At 37.3% G+C, this 24,719-nt stretch overlaps 1 protein-coding gene across 1 annotated transcript in view; it reads right to left on the minus strand.

Annotated features, from left to right (window-relative positions):
- LOC131240069 (phosphoglycolate phosphatase 1A, chloroplastic-like) overlaps positions 1-24,719 on the minus strand; it is a 63,222-nt gene that overhangs the window by 36,555 nt on the left and 1,948 nt on the right. The window contains exons 2-8 of the mRNA XM_058238090.1: positions 10,121-10,188; positions 8,816-8,908; positions 8,665-8,736; positions 6,906-6,977; positions 5,867-5,926; positions 5,671-5,723; positions 4,213-4,310 (exon numbers count right to left, since the gene is read on the minus strand). Coding sequence (XP_058094073.1) covers positions 4,213-4,310; positions 5,671-5,723; positions 5,867-5,926; positions 6,906-6,977; positions 8,665-8,736; positions 8,816-8,908; positions 10,121-10,188 — 516 coding nt within the window. The remainder of the gene's footprint in view (positions 1-4,212; positions 4,311-5,670; positions 5,724-5,866; positions 5,927-6,905; positions 6,978-8,664; positions 8,737-8,815; positions 8,909-10,120; positions 10,189-24,719) is intronic.

Consider the following 24,719-nt stretch of genomic DNA (forward strand, 5'->3'; position numbering starts at 1 on the left):
TTTTAAATATCGACGATATTGGCTAATGTATCCCACGATATATCTTGTATCCCACTTGTGCGAAACGAAATGCATAGGTAGTGCCAATATATCCCACATGATTGATCTAGTGAGCATTTTCAATTTCCGATCCTTTTTTTTTTTGTTTTTTTAAAGTTATGTTAAATCAGTATCAAATGGTTATAAATCCATTGGTTCTTCATGTTTTACATGAAAAATCATGGAGTTAGAGCTTTGATTTTGATATCCATTGGTTCTTCATGTTCTCCACGTTTTTTTCAAAATTTTCCTTTAACTAGCTATCAATTGAGACTAATTTCGAAATATTTAAGAGTATTTGATGAAATGATCATTACATACACACTAATTTTAAAATTTAAGTGTAGGTGGTTTGATTTGGGAAAAATTAGGTAAAATTCAAAATTACCCCAATTTCTCCCAAATTGCGTGCAATGTTGCACTCCAAACATGAAATCAAGCATGTATAAGGGTTGGTCTACTGATTTGTTAAGTCCTTGTCAATTTTTGGAAAATAAAATTTATTTTAATCAAAATTTATTAAAATATCAATTTGAATATAGTTGCATTAGTTCAGGAGTGTTTAGGAGTGTTTGATGAAATGATCATCACATACACTCTAAATATTATGCATTCTATTTGAATATAGTTGCATTAATTCAGTCAGACAACGCATATCTAAAGACCCTATACAAAGGAAACCTATTATGTGCACTTCTTTTTTGAAATGTTATGATTTAAAAGTGTGTATTAAGGTCCTTTTTAACCATTTTCATTGAAAATTTCAATGAAGTTTCATTGAAAAATTCAACCATTTTCCCAATGTTTCCCCATGTTTCCCAAAAAATGCTATAAATTACTCGATACAGATGATATATCCCATGTGATAACCGATACGCATCTGTATCCCAAGGATGCAATACATAACGCGATACCAATATTTCAAACACTGGGTCCCATTTGGGTAAATACTAAAATGGATCCAATCCAGACCTAGCCAAAACCAAAAGAAAATTAGTTAAGCATATGAGGTCTTTTCCCCCCTTTTGGGCTAGACTACAATGATGATTCACTACCTTTTTTACCTTTCTAAAACGTGGTTACCTATCCACTACTTGAGAAAATATAGACTATGTAAATTGTGTGCAAATCATGGGCTTATTGTTGATGGAGATACACCAAAAATCATACAAATTGGACTCACCTAACCATCTAATTTTTACATGTTGAATTTGGACTGACATTTTATTCTTTACATCAAAATTGATAGCCATCATCAATTGGATGGTTTAGAACATCAGTTGTGCGATGCTCAATTGTAATTTTTCACCCAACCTAGACTCGACCCATTTGATAAATGGGTTGGGTCTTGGTCCTCCAATTATTTTTTTAGTTGGATTTGGACCAAACCTAACCCAAATTTTAATAGATGGGGTCTGTGTCCAAAATTTTGACAATTGTTAAATGGATCGAGTAACTCATTGATTGTAATCTACCCATGTATTATATGCCTGATTGTAAATTTGCAATCAACCTATATAATAGTCTATTACATTACGCTTGTTGTAGTATTGTTCTCTCATTGTTGACCCTGAACCTGAATAAAGAAGGGTTCCATTAGGTTGGCAGCCGGTGTCAAACTTATGCCATAACTTCCATCATGAATCTGAACAATTAATTAGGATATGGCTTAGATGACAATGAAGGTGGGTCAAGCCAACCTAGACTCGACCCATCTGATAAATGGGTTGGGTCTCAGTCCCCCAATTTTATTTTTTTTTACTTGGATCCGGACCAAACCTAACCCAAAATTTAATAGATGGGGTCTATGTCCAAAATTTTGACAATTGTTAAATGGGTCGAGTAACTCATTGATTCTAATCTACCCATGTATTAGATGCATGATTGTAAATTTGCAATCAACTTGTATAATAGTCTATTACATTGCACTTGTTGGAGTATTGTTCTCTCATTGTTGACCCCAAGCCCGAATAAAGAAGGGTTCTCTTAGGTTGGCAGCCGGTGTCAAACTTATGCCATAACTTCCATCATGAATCTGAACAATTAATTAGAATAAGGCTTAGATGACGATGATGGTGGGTTGAGCCAGATGCCCCCCCACCCCCCCCAAAAAAAAAAAGCATTTGCACTCCTAAACATAAGTGGCTTGTTTTTCAGGGTTGATTAGCGTAGAAGATTCTAATGAAAAAAAAAAAGAAAAAAAAAAGGGATTTGGTAGGGGCAACTTGTCAATGAAAAAGTACAATTAATTCACTCCCAGTTACTTGTATAGATAAATGCTTCCTGCATATGGTGCACCTATTTTTGTAAAATAGATGTTTTTATTCTTGGGATAATTATAAACACCTCCCCTCCATTTTAGGACAATTGTGAACACCTCCTTCCTGTTTTGGATTATTACAAATACTTCCACTGTTTCAAAGATACATTGTGGATTCCCTCACGGAAGGAAACAACATTGTGATCTTTTAGCAATTGACTGTTTTACCCCTATCTCAGAAGTTAACTAGTTGTAAACATGTGGGCCCACCGTAGTGCGTGCATGTCATCCAACCCATTCAGCATGGTCATTCCACCATGAAAATGGGACACCCCAAAAATTAAGTCGATCCCACTATCTGGCCCCTCCACATGAATTTGGCAGTTTTTGGGTGGGTGGCCATTGTTTTCTATGGCATGCCCCACCCGATGATTGGATTAGCCTATTCTTTTGCCCAATTTTATGGTACATAACAGTGGGCCTCATAAACACAAAAAGCAAACTCCTCAAACAAGGGTATTTTTGTCATTTCATATAGATTCCTCTAATGTTTCAAACAAAGGGGAAGTGTTTTTTCTTTTCTTGTGTGTGTGTGTGTGTGTGGTGGGGGGAGGAGAGGGTGTTGTCATAAAGCAGAGGTGAGGTATTTACAATTATCCCTTTTATTGTTTCAAGCAAAACTTACGAACATGTTAATGTCTGAGAGGTATTTACATTTGTAATAAAGCAAATGGGAGACGTTTGCAATTATCCCTTTATTGTTCTAAACATGCATATGAATACTCATGAACATGATAATTACGCTAACATCTTACTATTGCATGAATATGGTGTCTGAGTTATCATAACAAAACCCTAATTTCTACATTCTAAACATCTGAAACAATTCGGATTCATCACTAAGGGATATAAAATGCAATATGGTGTCTGAGTTATCATAGTGTACATTTTTGGGTGGCCTCTTCTTAAAGGTAAAACTCAGTGTTTTAAAACTGGACTGGACCTCGGTTTCAAACTTTGAACAAGGTTGGACTAGAGTTTGCAATGCAACCAGTCCAGTTAGGTCAAACAGCTGGTGAAATTAGAGAACTGTTCAAATTGTTGCAAACCTGTACAAACCAGCAGTTGAACTGTTTTGGCTGACACATTATTTCTAAAACAAATTACAAATCACACGTGACGACATCACAGTTGAAGCTGATATGGATTGGTAGTCAAACCGGTTCGAATCCAACTGCCGAGCTCACAGGTTTAGCCCCAGGTTCAGTCTTTAAAACGTTGGTTTAGTTTCTTTGTGGTCATGGTGTGGACTGATTTTGGTTTGAAGAAGATCCTTCTAATATAGTTCTGTTCACTTGTACGATAATAAATAGGAAAGAATTGACAGAAAGCAGCCCTTTTACTCAGAAGGTATGAAAGTAATAAATATCTAAATAGTGATCAGAGGTTTTTTTTTTTTTTTTTTTTTTTTTTTTAAGGAAAACGAATTCAAACTCATAATGCTGATAAAACTCATTCAGAATGAAGTTTTACTAGCCGGCCATTGAAAGTTAGGCCATACACACCAACAATCATATTTATCCTTAATGGTTTTATCTCCTCATATTAATCTGGTATTAATTATCATAAAACAAAGGGAGGAAATGCAGAGAGTAGCCCTTTTACTCAGAAGGTATGAAATAAATAAATATGTAAATAACAATCAGAGTTTTTTTTTTTTTTGAAGGAAAAACGAATTCAAGCTTTTTTTAAAAGGAAAAACGAATTCAAGCTAAAGTGCCGACCATTGAAACTTAGGCCATACACACTAACAATCATATTTATCCTTAATGGCTTAATCTCCTCATATTAAACTGGTATTAATTATCATAAAAAAAAAGGGAGGAAATGCAGTAAAGATTGGAGAAGTTAACCTGCCCATTCTTGTGCATCTGTGAGATGAGTGACAGCATCTCGATTAGTTGCAATGAAAAGACAGCCGGGGTTTTCACGTATGCAAAGTGTGCCATACCTAACAGTTGAGAAAAAAAAAAAAAAACCATCATGAAAGGCTGCAGAATTATTGAGTTACACAAACTAGAAGCAAGCTGTTGTTACAGTGAAGTAATTCACCGTCTATCTGAAATGAAACAATAAGTGCATACTCGAAGCTAGCTTATTGGCGTCAAAGGGAGAAGTTGACTTAGCGTATGATAGAATTTCAAATTTCTTCCCAGTCTAGGTTTATTGAGTGGTCTGAAGCAAAGATATAATATGGATATTCAGGCAAAGGTTATTACAAAAGAGTAGAAAACATACAACAATCATAAGAGATAAAAGTTACAAAGTGAAAATATGTCCACAGCAAAATCCAACAAGGCACTGATTTATACATGAAAATGACAAAAAGCATGTGAACTAAATCACCATATAAAATAGTCCCAAGAACAAAATCTGTGGTTTTGGCCAACTGTTGTTGTCAAATATGTCTAATTCTCAATTTCAGTTCAAAACATATATAAACCAATAGTTGAAGATTACATCAATGGGCTTGCTGCACATTGCGGATCTTATTGGGCATGTATTTCTTTTTGTGGTTAGATGAATTCACTTTTCAAAAAAGAAAAAAAGAGAGGCTTGGGGCATCAAAATCCAAGATTTTAACTACTATTTGAAGGAGACCCTGAAGCAGGGACAGAGAAGTATACATACTACTGAGAATTTAAGATGAAAAGAACCATTGTTTGATACCCTAAAGCTCCACCTAAATCGGAGCTTGAAAGCCAATCCAGGACCTGCGAGTATGGGTAGTGCAGTCAGAAATGATAGAGGCATATTGATAAATACTGCTTATTCAGTCTTCTGTATCTGGTGATTCCTACTGCTTATTCAGTCTTCTGTATCTGGTGATTCCCACTGCTTATTCAGTCTTCTGTATCTGGTGATTCCCACTGCTTATTCAGTCTTCTGTATGATTCCTACTGCTTATTCAGTCTTCTGTATCTGGTAGCAGGAGTAACTATACTTTGCATTCTCTTTTAAACTTGAAGAAAACTACTCTTGCCAGGCATACTGACCATTTAGAAGTAACAAATCTGATAAATAGAATCGTATTACCAGTAATTGATGAAAGTTAAAACAAATTCAATTTCTTTAATGACCCCAATGTTGGTCATGGAAGCATATATATTTTTATGATGAGTATATTCATGGAACTAGCATGGATATAACAACACACACCATGTTCCTCTTATTTCTCTGACAGAACTGTGAGAAAGGTTGAGGTGAATAAATTCAGTGGAAATAGTTGAATTTTGCATACTGCCAACTGATCATTTTAAAAAATAGTCAAATAGAGTCAACAGGTTGGGAAGAAAAAATCGAAAACTTACTGAATTTTGTAGTAGTTGAAATAACGATCAAATCCGACCACAACAGCCCCAACCTAAATAAAGATGAGCAACATTTGGGAATATAAGAATTGGGGAGGTATAAGGAACTGTTGGTTCTTACTTCATTCTAAGCACCAGAAAAATAAAGAAACCCAGAAAGTGTTATGTTAGGAGCAAGAAAATTATAGAAGCGTACACTCTCATCATGCTCCATTAGGAAACCTGGTTTCAGCTCTATCTTTTTCTCACCATCTTCCTGAAAAAAAAATAAACGCATGCATAGCAATAATTGTCCAAATTTCCATGTCTTCTGATATATTATACGAATGAACAATTCACTAGACATTCTTCCACATTCATGGTTATACCTTTACCCATGGTCGATGTTGTCAAAATCATTATCGTATTGCAAATAGTAATAGGGGTTTAATCATATCAAATCGCAGACTGTATCGTAAATCATAATATTTTTAATGATTTTCTTAAAATTTTGAAAAATATACCAAAAATATAAATAAATTAGAAAAAATTTAAAACTCAACAATCATCCTTTTGCCATTAATATGCACCAAGTAATACCATGTCATGATAATGTTAAAGGATTCTCATATTACCTTCTTTTTCTTTTTCTTTTGTCTTTCATGATATTTTCCTTAAAACCCATAAAAGGATCCTTTAATAATTTATGTTCAAGTTACCTTCTTGAATGTAGAATCATGTTGGGGAAAAAAAAGAAAGAAGAAGATATTTTGATTTCTAACTATCATTCCACAATACATATAAGTCAACATGATCATAACCATCCATAAAACATTACAAGTCACACATCAATTTGGTGTTTTGACCAGTTAAGAAGTAAGAAATCATGAAGAAAAAGCTCTACCATTTAATGTTGAAGAGAATACATATCATTTAATCTCTTATAAAGAATAAAATAAAATAATTTACCTTTTCTAAATGATTAGTATTATTTTATTTTATTTGTTTTGAAAAGGTTTTTTTTCTAAACGATTCTTAAAGCCCCCACCAATTTAAAAACATAAAATGAAAGCCAAGTGAAGCTTAAAATAAAAGAGAACAACTATAATTTGAATCGTAAATCATAAGATTCATATAAAAAGGGATTCAAAGGTGGGATTCAAATCATTTTGCTTAAGATTCGACTCAAATCATAAATCGTAGGATTTTGACAATACTGCCCATGGTGCACCTATACTAATGGAGTATAAACATACCGGACCACCAAGGTACTGAAATCCAGCAAGCTCTAGCTCCTTCAGAATGCCATCCTCACCAATTACATAAACCTGAATTACAGTGAAGAACAGTTCAGAGAAGTATGGTGATTATCCCTTTTCATAATTTATATGTTGGACATCCACTTTCGGTAAATGTATTCAACCAGATTACAGTCCATAAGAAATGTAGTAATGCACAATTCCTTTTTTATTTTTATCTTTTCCATTGGCTAGAAGGCAGCATTTGATGATGTACAGATTGAAAAGCTTGAAATTATGAAAATTGCACACATCAGTAACCCAAAGTTAGAAAGATGATCTCTACAGACTATTTCCTCCAATAGAAAAACATTGTAAAAATGAAATCTCAAAAGTGTAATGCATTTTAGATTTTCTGAACATGTTAACTCACATTACAGTTCTTAGTGTGATTAGAAACGAAGGTAGAGGGATAGATATCTATCACCCATCTCATAGAAACAACAACAATATATATTCTTAATCTATCACAGAGGTCCAACTGCCCAAAAAAAAAAAAAAAAACTTATGGCCAACATTGGGTGACATGAATAAGGTTAAGAGATGCCATCATGAATAGGCAAGTGTTATTAGAAAGCAAGGCATAATACGGTTAAAGCATCCATAATGTATAACTTGATCTCGCCTGCTAAAGATGGTCAACATCATTCAGAAAACAATGCACGATGCAAATAGCATAGTGTAGGAGAAGAGAACTGGCAGGATATGCCACTAAACCACACAAAGTAGACAGCAGATTTCAGCATTGTGAATTCTATCAAATGAAAACAAAAGAACTCTTACAATGAAAATGAGGATAGATTGCACTAATGCCATAATGAAGAAAATTGATGTCTCATCAAGGCTATCTGAGTGGGAAGCTGGTGAGTGTTGATTACATCACAGATGTGGAGTAAACTTGGTGATACTTAAACCATACATACATCTTATAATGCATATTGCATGCCATATTAATCATGCAACCTGGTTATGAGTATACACATGTAATGGGTTAATTGGGTTTTCATAGGAGTGGAGCTGTCAACTGGATCCTTGGATTCCCGAAGTATCTGATCCAATTTAATTGGATCTGGATCCAGATTTTGGGCCAGGTTAATAATTTGATCTGATTCAGGTTCAGCAACTGAGATTCAATTAGAAAAAGGCAACACATTGGGTACCCAAATATATGATTTTCTTTTATCCTTTATAATATTATAATTATTAGTTAAAAACCGTACAGAAGGTATGTTTCTGGTATGAATTTTAGACCAGATTAGAATGCAAGTTCCATTCTGAATCCTAATTCATGTTTGAAATTAGACCCGACAGAACCCGATGGGATATCTGAATACAATCAGACATGGTCCAGTACCACATACAAAGTACCAGAATTCAAACCAAATTTGATCCTCTTAGTCAGGTCCGAGTACAGGTATCCCAGTATCCATCCCGAACCTGACCTGTTGACATCCCTAAATAGGAGACCATTGGCTAGAGTAGCCATAGGAAGCAATAATGCAGTCTCAATTATAATATTCCAAATGCTTGGAAAGCAAAGAGAACATGTAACCAAACCAATAACAGAGTATCCAATTCACACATTATAGATTCCAACTGACCACTAACTGAAACTGGGGATTTCTGGTGTGTACGTATTCACAAAGCCATTCCTTTTTTTAAGAGAGAACAAGAATTTTTATTAGACAGCTACCAAGAGAACGAGGTGATGCCATACCTTTTTATCTTTTGGGAAATTAATGGACTTCAAATAGGCAGCTGCAGCAAATGATGACGCAAAAATTTCCTCCTGAGATAAGTCAATCAAAATTAAACATGTGCAAAGACAAACATAAATGATTCTTGGAAATAACAATTATTGAGCTAACCTCATTCACGCTAAGACCTAGCGACTCAAATTTTTTCCCATATTGTTTCCGGGACTTTGTTGAGTTGTTTGTAACAAATACTAGTCTCTTGCCCTGAAAGAAAACAAGAAACTGGCACATAAGAACCAAAAATCCATATTTTAAAATCAACAGGCTACTGTAAATGGGAGTGACAGCTGACAAAGGTTCACTTTCACTACTCACTCAAGGAAGAGAATACACGGTGGTTTACGTTCATGGCAATCTCTAACAAAATGACCAACAAGACAAACAGTACGTGAAACATCTGTTTGTCCTAAGTTCTTTCAGAAGGAATATGATGAAACTGTAGTTGTCATAGAAAAATATGAAGGCTAGGGAACTAGCTGAAAAAAAAATGTTGTCATTACACTTCTTCATGCCTGAATTATAATATTCCTGTTGCCCTGCTTTGGATATTTTTTGCACTCCTTTCATTTATTAGTAGATCTAAAGTTATTATTACTCACACTTTTGAATCATCTAAGTACCTTAGGGCCTGTTTGGTTTTCCAATTTCCTATGAAATGCAAAGTAAATGAGCCATCATTATCATTTCCTAGTGTTTGTTTAAACAAGAATTATGGCTCAAAAATCAAGAGTCAAATACACTTGTAAAGGAAGTAGGTAAAGTAAATTGTAATCATTACATTTTCACATTAAAAACTACATTTTTACAGTGATTTCTGGGTAAAACAATGTAGCAAAATCATCATTGCAGTCAAATGTAAGTGATATCACCACCCAATTACAAGAGTAAAAATCATTACCCATTTACAGCCATTTACCATTGAAATTGTAAAACCAAACGGACCATTGAAATTGGAAAACCAAACGGGCCCTTAATCGAGAGATGGCATTTGCAACTGAAAGCTTGAAGTGTGGAACCCTGATAAGGGAACTCGCACATCTGAACTTGCCATAATTATTAGCCACACATGCCAACATGGAACATGCGTCAACATCAAGGCCTTTCATTAGGCAATCCCTACTTGCGATATGATCTGTTCCAAAACTTGGGCATATGCAGTCATCATGTGCAGAAGTGGTTCGTCAGAAAACAGGGCCAACTGTCCACATTAGATGCACACTTTTACCCTCCTGATGGGTGGACCAGCCTGACATATATAATACACAAACATGTATACAAACAGATGCATACATGCGTTTTATATAAATCTACACCTAAAGCAGAATACATGTAAAATATTCATTAGCCAATTTAACATTTCAACATCATACTATCAGTATAAATAAATCAACACCGATAATTCCAACCGATACTAACCCTTGAACGGAGCATGTCCAAAGTTTCGGGCACACCATCAATCAGACTATCCCCTTTCCATATCACCCCTGCGTAAGATCGGATGAATCAGATAAAAGACTCAAATTAATCAGAGATGATTTCCAAATTACAAAACTCCATCAGTCCTTTCAGCTTCATCCACTGATAAGAAATTCTGATACAAAAGATATTGACAACTTGATCAAGGAAGCAACTGAAGTAGCAAACAGAAATCTTGAACATGCTGAAATTAAATTCTAGAAGTGGACACATATATTATTTGCTTGAGCAATTTGCTTGGCCCAACAAACCATACATTTGAGCTCACCCTTTGCTGATCCAAACCATTCATATGGTGGTAAGCATAATGACTCACGAGTAAGAAAATCCCCCCATCGGATGATCGAACCATCTGATGGGCCCCCGTTAATTGTGAACTGTCAGCCATAATTGTTCCATTTGCAAGCCACCAATTGGATGGCTATTATAATCTGACATGGGAGGTACTGGAGCATGCCCTGTCCCATGGAGGACCCCACCAGCAACAGATTAGATTACCGAAAGGTGGGCTCCACCTCTACCATTGCTTTGTTGGACCTCTAGTCAAACATCATATAATCTACCTCATTCTATAATTGGATGAGGTATTATATGATGCTCAGGCTAAGGGTTTGTACAATATGCTTAGGTTTTCATTTTGTACAGGTAAGGCCCATGGTTATGGTTCAAACAGCTGATACAATGGGCCTCACTGTGGATGGCCCATGCATGTTGAATCTTGGCTCTCATACCATGTTACTTTGAGAATGGTTGGATTAGAGAGAAGAGCTCTCCCACACCATCTTTATTAGTATGAAAACACTAATATGAAACTAGGCCCAAGCCCTAGAACACAGGCCCACTAGACCAAAGCCCAAAGAGACAATACCCAACAATCTAACAAGGTAATCCTGGTCATACAATATTTGGTCTTTCTTTTTGGTTGAAAAGGGACTGATGTTGTATTTTATTTATTGACCATCAATATGTTACTACCAATTGAATTCTGAGGACTTCCCCTTCTAGGAGATTGTTGTTGCATAGCACCAATATAGGGCCAGAAAATATCAACAGTTCAGATATCTAAACCAAGGGCACACTGTACAAACTGAAAACCGGAGCTTACTGTTCAAAATTGTTGACCAAGCATTGCGTAATAGGTCCCCATTGGAATATCATCATCATCACCACCACCACCACCACCATCACCATCATCATCATCATGAGAAATTTTATGATACATATCCCACATCTTTGCACAGTATACAAGAGATTTTAGTTCTAACAAGTGGGGCCCATGACCTAGTGATCCAAACCATTGGTACACTATGCCCAACCATGGATGGGCTACTTAAAATTCTCGTTGATTGGAAAATCTTAAACCTTTGATCCATGTCAAGAAATACAGGGTACTTATATTGGTCTCTAGAATCTTTCAACCTGGTAGACTTTTGGATCATGCTCCATCCACATTGTGAAAAAAGAAACCAATGGGAAGGATTATTAGATCATGCACACAACTTGTCAAACTTGAGAACCAGAGTATACTAATGTTGGTGTATGTTACCAAAATCAATGTCACGTGTATTTAGTCCTTTCAGTGTGTTATAATTTGTAATATTGTTATGGAGTAGGGGTTTGTGTATGTGTACACCTTTGGAGGGTATTTTAAACACTTCATTCATTAATCGTTATTGTTATAAAGGGCGAGTTATATTGGGTTGAAGGGTGAAAAACAAGATGGGGTTTCGTAAGAGTGTGAGAGAGAAAAGGGTGACGTGAGAAAGGTTTTTCTTCTTGGTTGAATCCTAATAGCCAAGTGATCTCCAAAGCCATCTTCCGGCCGGTGAAGATGGCGATATAAGAGTTTCATAGGGTTTGTTTAAGAGAAGATGCTAGAACACGGTATCAAGTCCAAAAGATCTTGACACCCGAATCAAAAAGAAATGGACAAGAGTACACTCACAAGAATATTTGAGTAGAGAAGTGGTGCAAGCCGGTTATCGAGTCAATGAGATCTCGATACTCAAATTGCAAGAAATTAAATTTAAAAAAAAAAAAAAAAAAAAAACTTCAAGAAGAACCACACTTAGAAAATTTTCAGAATTAACTAACTCCTACACCACCACCACCCTTTTATAGATCTTAAAGAAATCTTTAATTGAAATCTCTACAACTAAGAGAATCAATCACAATTTATTACAAATTAATCTAATCTTTCTTCATATGGCAAAATTCTAATGAAAAGCAAGCATGGAAAGCAATTAAATATTTAAATCCAGCCCATATCTTCAATCATATCAATTACACCCTCACCACATCTTTAAATCAGTCCCCCATATCTCCAAAAATAGTAGATTATAATCTTTTATTTAGGCCCCTCTGTAGATAATCAGCCCAAAAATTAGCACAGGTTGGGCTATAGGCCTACTTCTTGCCCGGCCCTACAGTGGGCCTTGATGGTTCGTGGCCTAGGTGGGTTGCGGACTTGCATCAATTCTCCCCAGCTTCGAAGGAACTTGTCATCGAGTTGGAAACCAATCTCAACCTTTAGACTTGTAATACCTCTACGATGAATCATATTTTTCTATGGTGGAAGTTGATGGTGTAACCCTAAGCACTGGCTCGACACAACTTTTGTTGGAATCAACTGTAAATGATGCCTTTTTCACCTATGTTTTTGTGGGTGCAAACTTGTTTGTTGTAACTTTAAAACTCTTCATTGATCCTGAAATATTTTCCTCATTTTTCGTGCCACAGTCTTCTTTTGCAAAGGCGTTTCAATTTGAGTATTGAGACCTACTTGCATGTTTATCATTGTGATTGTCACTATCATTGGATCGATCAATTGATCCATTGGTGAATTCAAGGGTATGTCCAACGTTAATGTTTCAATCACTTCGGTTGCCAACTTTTCCTTTAACTCAGTGGATCTTTTCATCATTTCTAGAATTTTTGCTTTAATTATGGGTTCTTCGTCATGTTCTAACAAACGAAGGATTTGATCATTGGCATCTTCATAAGCTAGGGCCACCCGTTGTTGGTTAGGACTTTAGTAGGGGCCTTCCCCTACATGTCCACATGCTCCAACTTTAGTCTCCGGATTCCCTCCACGTTGGAGCTCCCTCACTTGATTAGCAAGGTTCCATACCCCATACGTGAGTTAATCTACCCGCTCTGCGAGTGTGCGGATCAATTGAGCTACTTGCGCGAACTCTTCCTATGCCACCTCTTTCGATGCCATTAGGAGATGACGTAGAGTCAAAAAATCCCCAAAGACGACCCACTCTGATACCAAAATAGTATAACCCAATTATCAAGTCAATGAGATCTCGATACCCAAATTGCAAGAAATTAAACAAAGAATACTCACAAGAACAATGGAGTAGAGAGGGAGAGAATTTTTATTGATATCAACATTTTGTCTTACAAAAAACTTCAAGAAAAAACACACTTAGAAAACTACTCGAATTACTAACTCCTACACTACCACCACCCTTTTATAGATCCTAAATGAATCCTTAATTGAAATCTCTACAACTAAGAGAATCAATCACAATTTATTACAAACTAATCTAATCTTTCTTCATATGTCAAAATTCTAATGAAAAGCAAGCATGAGAAGCAATTAAACCTCTAAATCCAGCCCATATCTTCAATCATCTCAATTACATCATCATCACATCTTTAAATCGGCCCATTATATCTCCCAAAAATAATAAATTATAATCTTTTATTTAGGCCCCCAAATCTATAGATAACAGCCTAAAAATCAGCACATGTTGGGCTCTACGGTGGGCTATGGGCCTACTTCTTGCCAGGCCCTACAGTGGGCCTAGGTGGGTTGCGGGCCTGCATCAAGAAGGAGAAATACTTTATTAATATCAAACTTCTTCTTACAATACTTAAGAAAAAGTCACAGTCAGAAAATTTTGGAATGCTTACCACCTAACCTCAACAAGGATCCTTCCAACTAAGATTTCAAATTAATCATAGTTGATTTCAAATCAATCTAATCTACCTAAAATGGTAAAAGCCCAATAACAGTAAAAGCAAATCTAGGAAATAATCCTCAAAACCTTCAATCACATCCTTAAATCAGCCCCACATCATCCATCGCATTCTCCCATATCTCCCACAAATAGTAAATTGTATCTCTTGATATTTAGAACCCAAATCTATAAATAAGTAGTAAAAATCAGCACATGTAGGGCCCTACGGTGGGTCGTGGGCCTGCATTAGAAGAAGAGGTAACTCATGCCACCCTTGTAATCTCCTTTTGATAATGGATTCATTTGATTTGCCATTTTGCCTATGGATATAGCGTGTCATGGTGAACTAGGTAAATCTTGCATCTCTTGTAAATTGTGATTATGTGCTGGTGCATTTTTCTCCAATTTATTTTCCTTCATTTTTTCACGGATGATTTTTGGCAGAATTGGTGGGTGTTGGTTGTGCATACAATCTGCGTGTGTGGGTTCGCTTGAATCGATGATCAGTTTTGAGTGATAGTCACGTGTTTTGTCAAATTATTTTATCACATGGGCCCAAAAATGAGGTAGATCCAAAGCTCAAGTGGGCCACACAACAGAAAACAATGGAGATTGTACACCCAGAGTTGAAACATTCATAGGGTTGTAGAAGCTTTGGATCAGGCTAATATTTTTATTCTTTCAATTCATCCTCATGGTAAGGAGTTTATGAGCATTTGGGCCACTTTATGAACAGTTTGGATTGCATATAAACATCACAATGGAGCCTGGAAAAGTTTAAATGGTAGGCAATTACTTTCCACTATTTCTAGTCGTGTGGTCCACTTGAGTTTCAAATCTGTCCAATTTTTTGTCTCATGTCTGAAAATTATCTTCCAAAATGAATGGATGGAATGGATTTTCCACAAATATCGCGGTGGGCCCAACATAGCTTATGGTGGTATAAACCACCTGGAAAAAGCTTTTCCCTCGAAATCAACATCAATGTAAACGCGTCAATATAATGTGACGTGACGCGGGTAGGGTAATCGGACCTATGTAAAGATGGATGGTTTTATTGGGCCCATTGTGATGTATATATTTTATCAACACCGTCCATTCATTTTGAAAGATCATTTTAAGGAATGAGCCCAAAAATGAGGCATATGATGCAAGACACATGATTTAATGCTAGCATGCAATGTGGAGATTATGAAAGAGTCCATAAAGTAATTCAATTAACAAAAGATGCTAACCTACCAAGTAATTAAGAGTAAACAATGGGAAATAAAATCTAATTTAATCTAAATCACATGCCCGCATGCTAAGAAATCACATAAATCAATTAAAACTAAGCTCGATGAAAGGATAGAACTTCCAATTTAGCATAGGCATGTTCCACACTCAAGGGAATGACTAGTAGGTTTTATGATTAGGGTTGGGAAGGGGACAATTTGAAATTTGGAAAATTAGGGTTCATGGGAATTGAGGATTTTGGAATTAGGGTTTTTAGAAATTGGGGAAAATAGGAAATTGAAGATCTAGGGTTTAAAATGTTGTAATGGAAGGGAAAAGAGGAAGACAAGAGAAGAAGAATACCTTTCGAAGAAGAGAGAGTAAGGATGTAAGACGAAAAATACCTTTCGAAGAAGTGGAAGATGAAGGATGTACCTTAGGGTTTTTAATAATAAAAAAATAAAAATAAAAACTCTAGAAAATAAGGACGAAAATTCTTTCACACAAGAGAGCTTCTCTCTTTTTCTTTCTTCTCAATAACACCACTAGGGTTGGAATGCAACTCCCCTTGTGGTTTTATAATTAAAAAATTCGAAATTAAAATTCAGCATAATTACAACTATGCCACTCACTTAAGTAAAGTGGTCCATCATCCAAAATAAGAAAACTAAAATATATATTATTAATTTCAACCATCAAATAACTCCTAAAAATAACAAAAATCATAAAGAAAGCAAGATCATAGTCCAAGGGGCCCAGATCTAAAAAGATTTGGTGGCCCGATGGCCTGATCGACAAGATTCAATGGTCGGATCGACACGAAATAGAAATCCTATAACTAAAATAATCTCCTAAGCAGCCCACATGCATCATCCCAAGGTGGGGTCTTCCTGATGCACGTCCAATGCATGTGAGGTCTTTAAAATAGCCTAGCAGGCCCCATTTGGAACTCATCTCCCATCCACAAAGAAAGTTGCGCTGACGTGGGTGGTCGTCTCCGTCTCTGGTACACCCGAGTAGGTCCTTTGATGTTCCCATCAGCATATCAAAGGGTCATGTGGACAACACCATAGAAAGCAGTGAAATTGAAAACCTTTTGGGGGGCCATAAATTTTTTGGATGTAACTCATTTTTTGGCCCATGACATTAAATTAAATTCTAAATCCAATGGATGGATTGGATTCGACACATAAATCACGACAGGACCCACAACCCTTATAAAATGACAACCTCGGCCCTTACTATGTAACAACCACGACCTCGACACATCACATGAAAACTTCAACCCATATAACATGACAAACACGACCCATGACAACCACGACCCATATAACATGACAACCATGACCCATGACAACCACGACCTCAACCATTTCCACATTACAACCACAACCTCGACCCTTATAACAAGACAACCTCAAACCTTACCACATTACAACCACGACCTCGACCCTTATAACACACAACCACGACCTCGTCCCATATAACATGACAACCTCAACCTCGAACTCAACCCTTATAACATGACAACCTCGACCCTTACTACATTACAACCATGGTACCAATGGCTACTGACTAAAACATTCTTTCACTACGGATTTAATCCGTAGCCTTTGATCCATTTTTGGTAGTGTAGGCAGTGAACAAATGACAATCTCAACCCTTAAGGTTGTCATGTGTTAAGGGTCGAGGTTGTGAGGGCCGAGGTTATCATGTGTTAAGGGTCGGGGTTGGGAGGGTCGGGGTTATCGTGTGTTAAGGGTCGGGTTGTCATGTGTTAATGGTCGGGGTTGTGATGTGTTAAGGGTCATGGTTGTCATATATTCACTTCCTTTACTCACCGAATGAAAGGCTAACCATTGGTACCATAGCCTAAGGCCCACAATGGAGGGATCCATTCCATCCACCTTGTTGGCCAGCTCGCCGTGGTCCCAAGAAGTCCTGACTTGGGCAGTGTCCACTTCCAACAAACATCACAGTGAGCTTGAAAAGTTTCAACAGTGGGTGACACTTTCACCATTATTTTCTATTATGTGGCCCACACGAGCTCTGGATTAGGCTAATATTTGAGCCATAGCCTTAAAATGACACGACAAAAAGGATAGGCGGCGTGGATTATACACATACATCAATGTGGGCCTCACGAGTTGGGCCTTGTGTAAGATCTCTATGAGGTGGGCCTCATCGATCAAAGGTCCAGACTATCCTAAAGGTTGGATGATGTAAACGGGTATACCAGTGGACCCCACTGCGTTATGATTTTAGATTAATATGCGTAAGGGGTTGGAATGCCATAGCTGCGATACGAAGGTAGCTGTTTGAATACTAGTAGGATTGTAATGTGTGCAGCCATGGGAATAGAGTTGTGATGGGTTTCAAAATCTCTTCATCCCACTAACTATATAATAAGGCAGGTTGGGTCCCCGATCCTACACCGAGTGAAGAGATAAGCTCAGTCCCATCAATTTCTTCTATAAGGGTGTGATGGAGAGGAAGATCCTGGTATTATATTTCTGGTGTTCAACTATGGCGTCTCAGATAGGTAAGCCATCTAAACCCTTTGATCTCTATGTCCTATGCACAGTTAGATTCTAGAGATTTCCGCATTAAGATAATGGAACACTTGGTATCAGAGCCACTGTGCATAGGTATGGATGATCGGATTCAGCTATTACGGATTCAAATTCCAAATTCAAGTAATTAGGGTTTTCCAATTCGAAACCCATATCAGTAATTAGGGTTTTCCAATTCGAAACCCATATCAGTAATTGGGGGATTTCCAATTCGAATCCAAATTCTATAATTAGGGATTTCTGATTCCAATTCCCTAAAACATGAAATTAGGGATTTCGAATCCCAGACCCAGTAATTGGGGATTTTAGAACCAGAACCCCAAATCCAGATCCAACGTTAGGGTTTTTCATATCTGACTGGGGAATTACGGATCCCATAACCCCAATTGGCCCTTAGGGACTTGTAAACCTCAAATCCGGTATAAATTAGGATTTTAATCCTGTCAGATCTTAACAATCTTATTACTTACCTTGATCTGTTGGACCGATAGCCATTGTCGAACCTCGAATATGCAAACGAAGGAGATGGCTCACCACTTCTTCTTTTTTCTTCCACCACCAAGAGCCATTCCGACATCTCGAGCTTCCATCTTCATCAATGGCAGCAGTAGGTGTAACCACTGTTTCCATTGATATCTACAGCGATAGTTAAATCTACTAGAGATCCAGCTGATGAGAGAAGTTGGATCTCTTCTCGTCGCATCGGGCGGACAGCGAGAGCGGCTCACCTCTCTCTCTCTCCCTCTCTCTCTCGCAATCCGAAATTTTTTTGGAATGACGCCTTTACCTGTTTAGGGTTATAGTCAGGTATGCAGACCCAACTTACATCAGTTCAGATCTGCGGATCCAACCTCCTGTCATTCGGGTCTGCCTTATACACCCATCAACCAATTCTCTTGGACCCATATTTGTAGGGCCTGACCGTGTATGTAGGCCCATTATGTATGTCCTGGTCATTCAACCATAGTTCTCATGCAGCCAGTGGGACCCATTCTTTCGGACCATTATATATACATTCAATTGAGATTAGTTGTAGGCCGAATGACTGCATCTCTTGAGTTATTCATGAAGGCCTCCTTTGAGACATTTTGAGATTTATATCCTAGATCTGGGTCATCTGTTTAGTTCATAATAAGCGTACAATCTGGCTCACTCACTAGATAAATAATAAAGACCATAACCTTCATTTAATGAATATTAAGATTATGGATTGATCCGTCCATCTTATGGACACCCATGGATGGATCTACACATCAAATTATAAAGTTTAATACTATTTATATTTTGTGAGTGTCAGGAGCTAGATAAGTAATGCTCATTAAAACATGTACTGATCATATAGAGTCTTGATTCGGCTCAGTTATGAGCCCATTACCCACCTTTAGGAATTGATATAGAACATTGGAACATAGAGAGCGAAACATATTCGTCTATTTCTCTCTAAGGTTCCTCTATTTTCCAATAATCAATATCAATGACCTTGTGGTCCATATCAGACTGATTTGGATATAATCCGTTGAGGGTAGGATTATGATCGCAATCCTAAGTCCAAAATTCATGAGATTGAATCTGGTTGTGTTAGCCACCATAGTAACCTCAATCAGTGAAAATTTTCACAAATTCAGACTTGTAATATTGGGATTCAGTTAAAGGATTGCATGTAGTTGTATTCACGTTTCATGCATACGATGACGAAAACATAGACGATTACCGTTTGACAGGAACATGAATGGGTGAAATAAATGGTGCTGATGATGTAAAACTGAAAGACTCATCTTACCCACAGGTATTGAGTGTCTCAGATTTACATAATTGACATCGTTTAGCTTCATGTTCAGGAGGACCACTGACATATTATCATTACCTCCCACAGGAGGAATGATGATGATGCAACAGATCCTTTGTAACAGATCCTCGCCAGGATGTGATGGTTGGGCCCATCTTCACCTTGAATAATTCAGTTAATGCCTCCCTCAGCAACTAAATTGATTAACTTTGCCTGATATTCATTTCTATTAATGAACTGTTTTATGTAATAATGCACTAATGTGAGTACATATCTCTTCCATTTCAGTCTCAATTCCAACTAACACACATCACGTTCCTGCCCTGACCGGATCTAATTATGCTCATTGGAAGGAATCCATTGAAGTTGTCCTGAGTTGCCTTCAATTAGACCTTGCCCTAGTGAAACCAGAACCTCTTATACCATCTGATGATACCTCTGAATCAGAGATTAATCGTTACGAGGAATAGTTTATATCAAATGAAACGTGCCTAAAAATCATAAAGTATTTGATTTCTGAGTCCATGAGAGGTGTCATGCCTAAAGTGGATAAGGCCAAAGCCTTCCTGACCAAAATGGGAAACCGATTCAAGAAATCGGATAAAGTTGAAGTGGGTTTTCTTTTGAATAAATTAGCCCGCTCATCCTACGATGGTAAAGGAATTATCCGTGAATACATTATAGAGAAGATCGAAGTTGTATCTAAGATCCGCTCTCTAGGTCTTGTACTTACAAATAATCATCTGATTCACTTGATCATGAACAACCTACCTCCTCAATACAGTACATTCCTTGTAAACTATAACACTCTGAAGGACACGTGGACATTGGACGAACTGATTTCTCAGTGCGTTCAAGAGGATAGGATTAGGCAGTCAGGCACAGTACAAAATATAAATATAGTGACCTCAGGACAAGGGCATGGACATGGGCAAAAGGGGAAAAGGAAAAGGAACCAAAGTTCTAATAATGAATTCTCAAGAAACAATGGGAATCAATCTAGAAATGGATCGAACCGCAAATGGGCTAAAAGCAGTAAATGCTTCTTTTGCAAAAGGGTGGGCCATCAAAAGAAAGACTACGAAAAGTATAAGAAATGGCTCATAAAGAAAGGTAATCATTTTGTTCTCGTCTGTTTTGAATCTAATCTAACCAATGTGTCAGCAGATTCCTGGTGGATAGATTCGGGAACTACTATTCACATATGTACTTCTATGCAGGAATTACTACAGGTTAGGCCACCATCTGATGCAGAGCGCTCGGTATACGTAGGCAATGGTGTCAAGGTCGACGTAGAGGCAATTGGAGTCTATAGGCTTAAGTTAGAGTCTGGTCATTTTTTGAATTTAGTAGATACATTTTGTGTGCCTCTATAAGGCGTAATCTAGTTTCTATTTCTCAACTGGCAGACTGAGTAGATATACCTCGTTTCAACACTTGAGGCCTTGGTATCGATCCCTAGGGGGGGTGGCTAACATGGAGTGTGTGTACTGACATGGGTGTGTACTAACAAGCTAACCCAAAAATAAATAAATAAAATCTAGTTTCTATTTCTCGTTTGGATAAATTAGGATATTCATTTCAATTTGAGAATAAAGGATTCACTATTTACTTTAATTAGATTATAGTTGGCACCAGCTCTATGGTAAATAACTTATATCGGTTAGACTTGATTGCCTCACACGTCTATAATGTTAATGCCTTGCATGGAAATAAAGTAGGATCTAAGCAAAAACTAGACTATAAGAATTCCTCCATGTCGTGGCACAGGTGACTATGTCATATATCTCGTGGGAGATTGGACAGGCTTGTGCGAGAAGGAATTCTTCATTCTCTAGACTTCTCTGACTATAAAGTGTACATTGATTGCGTAAAACGAAAACAGATCAGAACTAGAAAGAAAAGTGCAACAAGAAGTGTAGGACTTTTAGAGGTGATATATACGGACATTTGTGGACCATTCCCTACAACTTCCTGGAGTGGACACAAATATTTTATTACCTTTATAGATGACTACTCTCTTTTCAGGTACCTCTACCTTATCAGTGAGAAATCAGATGCCATTAATGCTTATAAAATCTATAACGCCGAAGTTGAAAATCAACTCGATAAAAGGATTAAAGTTGTCAGATCTGACCGTGGTGGTGAATACTATGGTAGATATGACGAATCAGGTCGCAATCCAAGGCCATTTGCTAGATACCTACAAGATTGTGGCATTGTCGCCCAGTACACTATGCCTGGTACTCCAAAGTAGAATGGTGTGGCTGAAAGACGTAATCACACCCTTATGGATATGGTGTGAAGCATGGTTAGCAATTCGACATTGCCAGAATCTCTATGGGGTGATGCAATCAAAACCACAGTTCATATACTTAACAGGGTCCCCAGCAAAGCAGTAAGCAAAACCGCTTTTGAGTTGTGTAATGGGAGAAAACCAAGTCTCCGATATTTATATGTTTGGGACTGTCCTGCTGAGGCCAAAACTTATAACCCGCATGAAAAGAAGCTCGATCCCAGAACCATAAGTTGTTTCTTTATTGGATATCTAGAAAGGTCAAAGGGCTTTCGATTCTACTGTCATTCCCACTCTATCAGGATTATTGAGACTAGGAATGCCAGATTCATTGAGAACACTGAAAACAGTGGGAGCACGAACATTAGAAAATTTGTATTTGAGGAAGAAAGGACTGTGACTCCGATCATAATCACTCAAGATCACATGGATGTAAATGCTGCAGTTGACCCTGCAATCACTGTAGAACACCACGTTAAACCTCAGATACAACCCACTCATGAGGAAAATCAAAATCACACCCAAGAGGCTGAGCCATTAAGAAGATCCGAAAGAGAGAGAAGACCTGTAAATTGAGACGATTACATCGTATACTTATAGGAGCACGATTTTGACGTAAGGGTGGAAAAGGATCCTGAATCCTTTGTACAGGTCAAATAAAGTGCTGATCCTTCTCGTTAGTATGATGCCATGAAAGATGAGTTGAAATCCATGAGGGATAATAAAGTATGGGATCTTGTTGAGTTACCCCATGGAATAAGGCCGATTGGTTGTAAATGGATATTTAAAACCAAGCGGGACTCTAAGGGTAATGTCGAAAGATATAAAGTCAGACTTGTTGCCAAAGGTTTTAACCAGTGTGAGGGCATTGACTTTAAGGAGACTTTCTCACCAGTATCAAAAAAAGACTCATTCAAGATAATAATGGCTCTTGTAGCTCATATGGACTTAGAGTTACATCGGATGGATGTAAAGACAACATTTCTCAATAGGGATCTGAATGAGAATGTATACATGTTACAACCCCAAGGTTTTGTAGCCCATGGCTCAGAACATTTGGTTTATAAACTAAAGAAATCCATCTATGGGTTGAAACAGGCATCACGACAGTAGTTTCATGAAGTAATATCCTCATATGGTTTTGTGAAAAACACTGCAGATGAAAGTGGGAGTAAGTTCGTTATGATGATTTTGTATGTCGATGAGATTCTGTTGGCTAGCAATGATATCAAGATGTTGAGCGACACTAAGAAATTCTTATCTCAAATATTTGAAATGAAGAATCTTAGTGACATCTCTTATGTCATCGGCATTGAGATTCGCTATGACAAATCACGTGGACTGCTCAACCTGTCACGGAAGGCCTATATTACCAAGGTACTCGAAAGGTATGGCATGCAACATTGTACTTCCAGACAGTCGCCCATTGTAAAGAGCAACAAATTTGACCTATTTCAGTGTCCAAAGAATGATTTGGAAAAGAATCGAATGAAAGAATTTCCGTACGCATCAGTAGGAGGGAGCATCATGTATGCTCAAGTCTGTACGCGACCGGATATTGCATTTGTTGTTAGAATGTTAGGCAGATACCTATCTAATCCAGGAATGCAACATTGGATAGCTGCAAAGAAAGTATTGCGATATCTACAAAGAACGAAGGACTTCGGACTCACATACAGAAGATCTGATCATTTAGAGTTGATTAGATATTCAGACGCAGATTTTGCAGGCTGCGTTAACATTAAGAAGTCCACCATAGGATACATCTTCATGATGGTTGGAGGAGCTATCTTGGAAAAGCGTGAAATAGTCTACCACAACCTCGTCCACCATGGAAGCTGAATTCATTGCTTGTCATGAGGTATCTAATCAAGCTTTATGATTACAGAGTTTCTTCTCAGGTTTGCAGGTACTGGAGCATATCCCGAAACCATTGAGAATATTTTGCGATAATTTAGATGCGATTTCCTTCTCTAGTAACAACAAGCATTAATCAAGGTCGAGGCATATCGACATCAAATATCTTGTTGTAAAGGAAAAAGTTCAGAATCGTCAGGTGTCTGTGAAGTTCATCGGCACTAAACAGATAATTGTAGATTCGCTCACTAAAAGGCTCCCTATCATGCCATTTTAGGAGCATGTAACATCCATGTGAGTCATTAATCCCACAGATGTTTTTAGTTAGTGGGACTTGAGCATACTTTGATTCTCATAGACATTCAAGAGATCTCATTTGATAAAGTTTTGATAATTTTGATATAAAGTTTAATTTCTACTTCTCATTAAGTATACGCAATCTAATTTAACTAAGTAGAACTAGAGTCATGCCTCATTGGAGACATTTAAAAGCTTCAGGACCTCTTAAGGATAGACACCAGTGTTTCGAATAGCGCTCATAGCGTAGCATGGCCGTAATGCTATGTAGCGTCCCAAATAGCATAAATCCCCTATAGCATACGCTACAGGGGTTGTAGCGTCCCAAATAGCATAAATCCCCTATAGCATACGCTACAGGGGTTGTAGCGTATGCTACAGGGGTTGTAGCGTACGCTACAGCTAGGTAGCGCATAGCGTCCGTAGCGTAAGCTACAATGTATTTTTTTTACTATTTTATTTTTTTCACATTTTCTTTGTTTTTAATGTTGAGGAATGTGACACTTGTATTATACTTGATACTTTTAACCTATGGAATTTTTAT

The sequence above is a fragment of the Magnolia sinica genome, chromosome 3, assembly GCF_029962835.1.
Source record: "Magnolia sinica isolate HGM2019 chromosome 3, MsV1, whole genome shotgun sequence".
Lineage (NCBI taxonomy): Eukaryota > Viridiplantae > Streptophyta > Magnoliopsida > Magnoliales > Magnoliaceae > Magnolia > Magnolia sinica.